Source organism: Trachurus trachurus (assembly GCF_905171665.1).
Source record: "Trachurus trachurus genome assembly, chromosome: 13".
In the NCBI taxonomy this organism is placed as follows: Eukaryota; Metazoa; Chordata; class Actinopteri; order Carangiformes; family Carangidae; genus Trachurus; species Trachurus trachurus.
In genome coordinates this window covers 14,578,889-14,589,603 of record NC_139892.1, presented here as the reverse complement: position 1 = coordinate 14,589,603, position 10,715 = coordinate 14,578,889, and the positions used below count along the sequence as shown (strand labels likewise).

At 41.5% G+C, this 10,715-nt stretch overlaps 2 protein-coding genes across 2 annotated transcripts in view; both read right to left on the bottom strand.

Moving 5' to 3' along the window:
- Positions 1-920: 920 nt before the first annotated feature.
- Positions 921-7,034, bottom strand: ilvbl (ilvB (bacterial acetolactate synthase)-like). Its single transcript, XM_083985792.1, has 14 exons — positions 6,626-7,034; positions 5,910-6,111; positions 5,527-5,654; positions 5,184-5,434; positions 4,908-5,007; positions 4,654-4,751; positions 4,420-4,556; positions 4,123-4,257; positions 3,873-3,987; positions 3,570-3,739; positions 3,182-3,252; positions 3,026-3,097; positions 2,495-2,600; positions 921-2,392 (listed from the first exon to the last, which is right to left on the bottom strand). The coding sequence occupies exons 1-14, from the start codon at positions 6,740-6,742 to the stop codon at positions 2,214-2,216; spliced, it is 1,881 nt and encodes a 626-aa protein (XP_083841918.1). The 5' UTR covers positions 6,743-7,034; the 3' UTR covers positions 921-2,213.
- A 734-nt stretch (positions 7,035-7,768) lies between these two features.
- Positions 7,769-10,715, bottom strand: part of LOC310996456 (beta-galactosidase-1-like protein 2) — a gene marked incomplete at its 3' end in the record, with an annotated part of 10,395 nt that continues 7,448 nt past the window's right edge. The window contains exons 15-19 of the mRNA XM_083985861.1: positions 8,876-8,954; positions 8,564-8,651; positions 8,327-8,441; positions 7,996-8,112; positions 7,769-7,879 (exon numbers count right to left, since the gene is read on the bottom strand). Coding sequence (XP_083841987.1) covers positions 7,769-7,879; positions 7,996-8,112; positions 8,327-8,441; positions 8,564-8,651; positions 8,876-8,954 — 510 coding nt within the window. The remainder of the gene's footprint in view (positions 7,880-7,995; positions 8,113-8,326; positions 8,442-8,563; positions 8,652-8,875; positions 8,955-10,715) is intronic.

Genomic DNA, 10,715 nt, shown 5'->3' with positions numbered 1-10,715 from the left:
TAAACTATTTAAAAAAAAAAAGAATTTCATCGAAACCTGGAGGGATGATGACATCCATTGATTATCACAGCAGCAGATGTTTTCCCAAATAGACTGTTAAATGCTTCCCCCATAACTTAATCTAAACAGGAACACGTCAGCATATACAATTTCAGTGAAACTATTACTAACCTAGCATGCCATCTCCTGTTTAAAATGAGAACTGCATGTAGAAGTATTAAGGGCAAAGGTCACAAGCTCATAACATTTGTAATTTAAATTGTTCAGTGTCTTTCTTGCTGCTCTTGTGCCAGATATTTTTATGATAACAGATGTGAAGCTGTTATGTTCTTTTTGTATGAAACTCCACAGAGTTGAGGCTATGAAATCATTTTGAACCACTGTGCTGGTGGTACATTTGGCAGTCCATCCAACAACTGTCTGAAGCCAAATATTTACCCGCGCATTGCTGGCCCACTGGTGCAGGCGCAGGTGGCATGAGCACACGTTACAAGCTTTGCCCAGTTTTCAAAATGCAGGTCACACTGCATATCAGACATACCATAGAGCAGATGCCCAACTGTACGTCATTACCATCTAAAAGTGGTGCCACCACTTGCCAGAATTTAAGTTAAAGTAACAGGGAGTGGTAGAAAAATGAACTTCACTTGTGTGGGCTAACTGCAGAAGCCAGGCAATTAAAACCAAGCATTTTTGTCAGTTCAACTTAAAAGAATCAACCTTTGGATAGCTGTATTGCCACGAGCTGGTTCACATTAAACAATATATTTATGTAGTATGTAATTGTAACTGTAAGGTTGCCATCACCCAGTTTGCACAAAAAATATATAAATAAGTAAGTATATTTTAACATAGGCCTACAATACATTCTTTGCTAAGATCATTCAAAATCTGACTCATAGTCCACTTTCCTTTTTTTTTAAATTTATTTGAGAATAAATCCAGATTATCAAATCAAAATTTGGAACATCCTTAATCCCTTTAAATACAAAATAAAACAGCAGTATTGGAGTGAGATGATCTCCACATGTTAACCTGGTGTGTAAGATATAATCATAGTGCAATACATATTGTGTATAGGCATATTTTAAATGACAGCCCACATCACTGCATACAAGTTAGTATCAAGTATCATTTAAATACATAGTTGAATCAGCAAACACGTTTTCAATCTATACAGCCCCTGCTGTAAAACATCTCATTGTGATGCAGCCTGTGCTGGTTTACACTGACATATTGCTGCCGCCGCCCTGTGTGGTTGTTGTAGATGGCATGCACTAGGCATTTCAGGATCAGAGATGTGACGTGTAACACAACAGCACTGGCGTCAGCACCGCCATCCCAGGTCTGCCACAAATGTCAACCAGCTGTGTGACTATACTCCGATGCTGTACTTATTTCCAGAACATCAACATCCTCCCAAACGTAAAGGGCAAAATGATTCGAATATACAATCAAACATTCAAAGGCATATCATTTGTCAGTCTTGAACATTCAAAAAAATACAGTATTTTCCCATTTAACAAATTTTCAACCGATAAAGAACATCACAGCTGTAAGATTCATGTATCCTCATACAAAGGCGAGGAGGAAAGGCATACTGGTCATACGTACAGTAATAACTTAAACCAATGTTCTCAAGCAGAGTGATTTTCTGTCACTGGTTTATTTGCAAGAAACATCTATCTAAGTTATAATAGGCTGGTTAAAGGTCATAATCAAACTCCCAAGCACCCAGAGAGGTAAAATCCCTAATCAAAGCAAGGTTTTCTTACTTTTCCTGTTTTTTTTTCCCTTCTCAAATTTCTTCTCAAAGAAAATGGTACCCTGAAAGTAGCACGCACAACAAAAGCTTTTTTATGTTTTAAGTATTTAGTTAAGAACTTAAATACATATAAATATATAAATAAATCAAGTGGCTATTATAATTGTCATGACTGGTGCTTGAAGATGTTTTTTACCGGTATGATTTGTGACTCATCTGATGAGGGAAGTTAGTGATATTACAACTGAACTCTTTGGGGAGATCAGCATAGTGTGGACATGTCCTCTTATTAAAGTGAAGTATGGCTTTAAGGGCACACAGAATTAACAGAGGTCTGGTCAGGGCTCGGTTAAATAATATTGTCCTACTTTCTGAAATTCTTCCCAGAGTCTGAAAGTACAAACTCTGTGAAGGCATTCAGGGTTAAAGGAAGAAAAACATCTCTGCTCTAGACAGAGATAGAGCCCTCTCTAAAGTTGGTCTTCCCTATCAGAACATTGAGAAGTGTGGCCTTGCCATCCTTGGCCTCCTTCTGAGCCTGTGTGATGATGTCGCTGAGCCTGTCCTCGTCCTCGCGCCCTATAAGGTAGCCTTTACCACCGTACCCATCTGCCACTGTGTGATAATCTGCAAGAAGGAGGAGAAAGAACAATTTAGCAGTTAGCAAATCCCGTTCATCCTGTGGTGATTATTGATTGTGCATAATTGTGCTGTGGTGAGAACTTGTACCTGTAAATGCAAGGCCACACGCCACATTGCTGCCAAGGATGGGAACCTGTTCTCTGGAGATCTGGCTCCAACAGGCATCGTTTCCCACCACAGCTATAACTGGTGTCTGGGATGAAACAAATAAGACGTGGAAATTACATTAAGACTATAGCACTTTCCAAGACAACTAAAAAATAAAAACTGATCAGTTATATAATATACTATATTAAAACAAGCAAGGGCACTGCTCTCTGTCCAACAAATGGTATACAGTATATGAAATGTAGACAACAATTAATGGCTAACATTAGAAGTTTAGTTTCAATTTAAACAACTCTGATTTGAACGACATGCTCCAGTACAGCTTTATAATAAGTTTGACCTGTATTAACTCAACCCTAATATATTGTATATGCTGTATTAAGTTTTTGTTTTCCATTTATGCCATTCTCCGCAGTGCTGTAGCAATGCTCTGTTTGTTCATAGTTGGCAAAACTTGTCTCTATCCTTACATGACTTTGTGTTGTTTGTAAAAAATGTGGGTGATTTTACCTTGTGTCTGGTGAATGTGTCAAACTCTGCGACACTGTATCCTAATGAGCCGTCACCATACACTATCCACACCTGAAAAGAACATTAAAAGATGTTTCATTCATGAATGACGAATGCAGAGAAGTGCTTTCAGAAACGCCTGAATGAAGACTATACCTCAGATTCAGGTCGGCACAGTTTTGCCCCCAGGGCAAATCCTCCTCCAACTCCCAGGGTCCCAAAGGCTCCTGTCGGAATTAGATCCAGCAAAGTTATGAGTCTAAAGTGAGCATTAATAAATTCTCATGCATTAAACATTCACTTGTGATTATGTAGAGCAAACTTTTGTATAACATGAATGAACTTGACAACTACAGCACAGGTGTCTATGCACTACTCTAACTGTTGTATGTGCAGACAAACAAGCAATAAATGAACAAGAAAAGTCGACATTTAGTGAATTTAAATTCTTATTTCTTGGTCATATTACTGAAATAACAAGCCTTCTTCTCTGGCATTTATATAACCAGAACAAGAGCCATTGTTTTAATCTACGAGATCTCACCTGGGTCCAGCCAGCGCATGGGTCCTCTTGGTCTCATTATGTAAGCAGCACTTCCAACAAAATCACCCCCATCAGCAACAATGATGCTGTCCTCTGCCATCAGCTCATCCACACGGTGGAGGACTTTCAATGGATTCAAGTGGTGATCCGTCTTCTCATCAGCTTTAGCCCTGCAATTAAAGAAAAAAAAACTGGTTTATGTGATGGAGAGGTTGCGTCTGCATAACATTGTGTTTTTTTATAGATGTCACTTAAAAGGACTGAGTCACAAAACAGGGACCAGGGATTGTCACCTCTGCGCACCTGTTTAGGTTTTCTTTGGTCACGTCTCCGGCTTTGAGGCTCTGAGGCCATTCCTCTGGACAGCGGTGGCCCTTCAGGCCTTTAGAAAGTCGCTCTAAGAATGAACCAGCATCACCTAAAAGAAACCAATATTTACATTTTAAAAACTGGAGCCAGTGACAATTCTTTTTCAACTTCACAACTCACCAAATGCTGACATATTACTTATCTAATTATAAGCCTGGATGACGATGGCAGCCTGTGAACGTACCCTGAATTGCTATAGTTGGTTTCCAGAACATGTCTGAGTTTTTCAACAACTGTGTTTTGTCTCTGTTGACGGCGATGATCTTGCTTCGTCGGTTGAGGACTCTGCCGTAGCTCAGGCGGAAGTCACACACAGTGCCTGCAAACACAACGCACAATGTTAACATTCTTCAAGGAATCGCGGAGAGCCAGCGGCTGTACCGGCTACCTCACAAACCTATCAAAACAGTTACTGAATTATTAAATGAAGAGTCAAATATTAAAATTTTATTGTATTTGATCAACTTTTAAATTGCCTGACCTGCTAAGAGCACCAAGTCGGCCTCTTTCAGAGCATCTCTCCTATTCTGTCTGATATGGATGGGACTGTCTCGACCCAGCAGCCCACGAGACATGCCCCCAAGGAAGCAGGGGATGCCCAGGTCTTCCAACGCCTTCCTGTAAAGCAGGAAAACATTTCTAGTATTAACAGTATTCAACAAAACTGAAAAGTGCCAAAAGAAACAAGTAGAGAAAAGTAGACATTGTTCTTTACCTAATGTTATCAGCGGGTGTTGGGGGTAGTGTTGCTTGGCTACCCAGCAGAATAACAGGCTTCTTGGCTCGGCTCACCAGCTCTATGCACCTTTGTACCTGATTTGTATTGAGTAGAAAAAATAAAAAAATATTGAAAACTCTGGCTTGGGCTTCTAAACTCCGTTCATAATTAGGTTGTTAAATTGATGCATTTAATGAATTATGTTTTTTCTTGCAAGAATACGTAAGCAGCAGCATCATGCATGGTCTTACCTGATCATCTGTGGCTTGTGGGATGTCAACAGGAAGTGGGGACACATCTCTGGTCTCCCAGGCTCCAGCAAACAGGTTCATGAGATGGTTATTGAGGTACCTAATGAGAAATCATACTTGTAATAGATTTGTATGTATTGTGACATAAAGTTTCAGATTTCTTTTGTGCATGGAGGTGCAGTTGTATATTATTTTGGAGTCTAATTTGCACTTTCATACAGTATGATTTCATTTTTATTCATCTTTTATTATATAATTAATGTGTTAAGAAGATACCATGTGACGATTTTTCCCATCAGGCCTTTGGGGGGGTTCTTAACCCCAAACTCTTTGGACACCAGGTGGTAGGGGTAGAGTGTGTCGATGGGGAACTCTATGAAAACAGGACCAGGAGTCCCAGACTGGGCGATGGCCAGGGCCTTCCTGACCGTAGGCACGATCTCTCTGATGGTCCTGACGGAGGCGCAGAACTTACACAGCGGCTTGAACAGAGACATCTGGTCGATATCTTGCAGCGCCCCTCTGCCCTGTACCACAAATTCAATCGAAAGAGAGGTTGGAGAAATGAAGCTGAGAACAGTTAAAGTGTCAGCGGTATTAGTATTTGAGTTCACTCCACCTGAAGTAGTGTGCCAGCAGCTCCCCCTATGAGAAGCAATGGAGATTCAGCCATTTGGGCGTTCTTCACTGCTGTCACTGTGTTAGTGAGGCCTGGGCCAGCGGTCACTGCTGCTACACCAACGGTGCCTGGTGGAAAGACAATCAAAGTAACTATCACCAAGCCCCCCAAAAAAGCACACTCACAACAGACTCTGCACAGTATGAGAAACTCAGACAGGACTGCTGCACTAAACTCTTGAAATACTAAGGTCTGACACACCTTACACAGCTACAACACACCCATTCCTTTATTCCACATATGTGCTGAAAAAATCCTTCAGGCACATATTTAGATTCCTATATGTCCTTACATCTATACTTGTATTATAAATGTGTGCCTACCTGAGAGTCTCGCCACAGCATCGGCAGCAAAGACAGCAGTGGCCTCATGTCTGGTGTCCACGATGCGGATGCCCATTTTCTCGCAGGCCACCAGGATGGGTGAGATGTGCCCACCGACAAGGGTGAAAACATACTTGACTCCATGGGCACGTAGGACCTCTGCCACGCTCTCGCCACCATGCCGTGGACTCTGTGTTTCAGTCTGAGACAAGTGAGGGGACAGAATAAATGTTAACAGAAACATTCAAGTAACTGTTCCTTCACTTATTTAACAAGGGGTCAACGGTTTGATAAAGTGGAGACAAAGCTCTGTCATAATCTGTTATCAGTGTGAGGGTGATAGCCCCTCCGGAGGTCACCTGTCACACCACCTCTTCCCTCCAACGGCCTCTCATATTTCACAACAACCACAAAGTTATTGTGAGGCTTGCAACAGGCAGTGATGTTCCCTCTGGCCTTTGTGTGATCCCACTAACAGCCTGGCTGTTGTGATGGCCTTTGTGCTAGAAAACCACAGGGCTGGTCAAAGTTTACATTAATGGAGCCTAGTTTACTCTTCACCTGTGTGTAACCTGTAACCTGCAGAGGAGAGGTGTGAACAGACTAGAGCATGCAGTTGTCTCTGCTATACAGTAACTCACCTGTGCAATATCTTACTATGTTATATATGCAGCATGTGAGGGGGGAAATGAAATATGCATGTGGAGAAAACCTACCTTGTGGAACAACTGGTAGAGTAAGCCAAGTTTGTAGGCTGCAAACACAAGCCCACACACCGCAATGCCCGCAGAGCATCCAAGAGCTGATCCGACGACCCCGAGTGACTCCATCATGTGAGGATGCTGAGGTAAACCTCCTGGGATAAAAAATAAAAATAAAAAAACAAACTCAACTTAGCTAAACTTCAATCTCCCAAAACCTCCTCCTCACAACTGGTCCAGTTCAGCAGCTCGCCGGTTCAGGCTAGGCTAAGATACTGTGGAGCTGCTATGCAACCATTTCAAAAGTCGTATTTGTTATGAGCACATATAGTGGGAAATTAATTGTTACAAAGCCCCAAAATAAAGGCTTTGAAGGACATGTAGTCGGCTCTTGTGCAAGTTGAAAATGACCGAACGCTCTTTCCGCAATTGTTATGCCAACGCAGGTACGTCAGCGGACAGCGGATATATTTACACGTCAAGTTAGATGACGTACAAGCATAACTTCCGGTTTTGTTTTTCAAAATAAATGTGCAGATTTCGTTTTCACCGTATAAATTCAAAACCACAATAATATATGAGTAGAGACTACAATATAGACCTTATCTGGTATAGATACTCAGGTATACACAGAGTCAATAAAATACGAGTATCATGTCAATTATCAATTTTATGTCAGCCCTTTACTTTGAAGGAAGACATGGTTGTTTTTTTTATGGCCACTCGGCTTTAATGCTATTGACGGACAAAACTGTGTGTAGGTCAGGTGTCGTTGAGTAATAGACAAGCTTTTGACCCAATGGGAAGCTGTGAAGGTGTGTCATGCTGTCAAAGGTGTGAGCTGCAATATTGAATAGGAGCAAAGTTCACAATGAAGTGAGAAAACAAGAGAGTGTGGATTTTTGATTTATTGGTTACGGGAAATGGAGTAAATGCACAAGAATTAATGGCAAATATGTAACATTTCAATAAACTTTAAAGAATGAAATAAAATAAAAAACAACACTGAAATACAATAGCTTCTGAAACTACTGTGGTTAGTCAATTAATAAGATTGAATACAACTAAATTATAAGGTATTATTAATCTCTGAGAGAAACTCTATGTGTGTGAGAGAGTAAGAGAGTGAGAACAAGCTGTTATTGCTTTACATTGTTTTCACAGCAGTGTGCAAAAGGGGAGTTTGTAAACATCAATTGTCTTCCCGTGATCAGGATTCTCAGCAAAGTGTATTTTTTCATCTGCTTTTTGTTCCTCAAATACAACAATCTGCAAGACAACATGAAACACACAAAAGCCACAGTCACAGACAGATAGAAGTAGAAAGCAGAGGTGAAGTTTACTTTGACTAATGTTAACACTGTGATGTTTCAACATGAGTTTACCTGATTCTCTCCACTTCTGAGCCAAGGTGCTGGGAGGTAAAGGGAATTTTGAGGACCAATGAACCAGTGGCGTCCAAGGTTCTGGCCATTGATGAACACAGCTCCTTTACCCCAACCCTGTGGATGGATGATCATTGTTTATTTGATGTTTTTATTTTACACCCAGAGCTCCAATTTCTCAGTGATCAAACTTTTACCCTTAAACTGACTTGCAAATTAATCATAGAAACTACGATTATGGAGCATGACACTTTTATTAAACATGGATGCACAGCATTGTGTTTAAATACAAACGATTTTGAAACAACAAACCTATAGTTGTTCTACTCACAGGGAGTCTGATGAAGGTATCTCTGGGAGGCCCATCTACAGAGAGCCTGGCCAGGAAAAACCCTGGGACGGTGGGTGGCCTGAAGTCAGACTTCCAATTACCTGAATTTATTAATCTGAAACAAGATTGAACAAAAAAACACTCACTATGATAATGTAAAACTAAAACCAGTCTGATATTTTGTGGTGAGAATGATCTGGCAATGATCTGGCAAATCTGATACCATAATTAACCAACCTTTTCATAAAGTTTGGCTTCATATCTAAACAGAAGATGGTGAATCCTCTCAGAGGGACTTGATTCAGCAGTACGTCTCCCATTATACCTAATATAAAGGGACAATATGAGATGGAGACATACGGTAGGCTACTAGCAGACAAAACACTGTACACAGACAATGGTGTGATGAATCACATATTGCATGGTTTTGGTGTAAGTTAAACACAAAAAAGAAAGAAGAAAGTCTCCCACGGTTGCAGTGATTTGATTTGTCTGAGTGAACCGAATGGATTTTTCAGTCTCAAAGCAACATGATCTGACTGAATGTACCTTTGCGCTGTTCATCCAGAGCTTTCCCATAGTTCACTCTTCCACAGTTCTCCACAAGTAAGCTCAGCATCCTTTCTCCCTGTAATACACACAAAAAAACATGAGAGCTAGCCGCTTGGGAAAGTTGTCGACAAAGAGCACTGAGCACAACTAACAAACCAGAATTTCTCTGCTTGTTTGAACAAGATCTAAATGTACGGCTTCACAGTTAGTCAGGGGGCCAAAACTGATATTGTAACTTATGCGGACACCTCAGGGTACAAGCTGACAACCTATCCAGTGTCAATAATTGACCCCTCAACATGTATTCTAGCCAGGTTGTCAGCTTAGGAAATGATTTTTTTGTTCATTTCATGACTGTTTTCTAAAGGTGGTAAAATCGGATTTTTCCCCCCAAAGTGCTTCCTTATTCTTTGAACCTCCTCTTGTAGTTTTGAGAAAATTTGCAATACAATCCAATTCATATGCAAACATGATCTTTAGAAAACAATAATCAATATACCAGAGGAGTATTGCACTGTAGGGGGCGCTATTTGTCAGCACAGCTGTCGAATGAGGCAACAGTGAAGATGATAACAGCAGGTGTCAACAGTCTCAACAGGGTAATGTATTTCAGATAATTTGTCTAATTGTCTACAAACAAAACCATCTACTGCTACTGTAATGGAGGGTCCCGTGTGCACTCACCCATAAAAAGGACATGCAAACCTGACTGACAAATGGTCATTGACCTCTTGGCATAACGGTTTGCATCGTCGCCCGCCATGTGGGAGACCAATGTTTGAACCCTACCTGGGGCAGTCCGTACCGAAACACAACGCAGAGGGCCAAATGTTGTCAGAAAACGGTATAGGCGACGCTTTTTCCCACAAACTAAACTTAAAAGCTAAGCTAATGTACTTTCATACAAATGTGAATGAGTGTGTACTGGGCATATATGTTGACAATTAATTTTATGCACAGCCTACTCTACAGTCTGCTAGTTAAAGTTAGGTCTACGATTTGAAAGATTGATCATTATTATTAATGTAATGTAATTTAGATGGTGGTTATGGCCCTATAGTAACGGTGCGTTCCAGGCACCCCATAAGTCGTGTTTTTTTGACCCGTTCCTATGGTTACCCGTTGGAACGTACAGTCAAACTCGTAACTTCCATAGACTGTAAAAAGAATGGACGTAGCGTCCGTGACGTCACCCATTGGTTTGGGGGAGTCTGTTTTGTGCCGCTACTACAGGGGTTAGAACCGCGCCATGTTGGATTTGACTTGCCATATTTGGAGCGGTGCGGCCGTTGGCCGCCCGAGAGCCCGCCCACTGGCCTCGTAGCAGCGGTCGCCGGACCTGTCACTCAACGGTTCTGCGGCCTAATTGGCCAGAACTTTAAACCTAATAACAGTAAAACGGTAGAGTTTAAAAAAAATTCACCCCCCTCAGAGTGTGTGCGGGGGTAGAAACTATCGGTTGAGACCAAAAAAATGAAATGTACCAGGCTGTAAATATGTTTTTTTAAGCTGTAAAATCGGCTATTTTAGCATGGGGCTCAATTGGAGTTGCTCCCTTCTGGAGCCAGCCCCCAGCGACAGCCGAGGGGATTGCAGCTTTTTGAACGCGGAAGTGAGCTTCACTTCTCAGACCGACAACTGCCCCCTTGGTAACTTCCCACCTGTGAACTCGTACTAGATTGATGTACTCCAGTTGACCAGTTGTAGCTTGTAACTTGCCTGGACTTTCCCAATAGGAGCCATGCAGCCTGGATGGCTCCTATTGGTCAATTTCTCTCTCGTACCCTCCATCCAATCCCCTCGACTCCCCAGCTCCTCATCGTCCTCGTCCCCACCC

Coding starts and splice junctions, on each gene's coding strand:
- ilvbl (XM_083985792.1), bottom strand. CDS start 6,742: ATGATGGAGTCACTCGGGGTCGTCGGATCAGCTCTTGGATGCTCTGCG. Junction 3,740..3,872: donor ACCAAAGAAAACCTAAACAG/GTGCGCAGAGGT, acceptor CTTTAATTGCAG/GGCTAAAGCTGATGAGAAGA. Junction 2,601..3,025: donor ACACATTCACCAGACACAAG/GTAAAATCACCC, acceptor GTTTCATCCCAG/ACACCAGTTATAGCTGTGGT.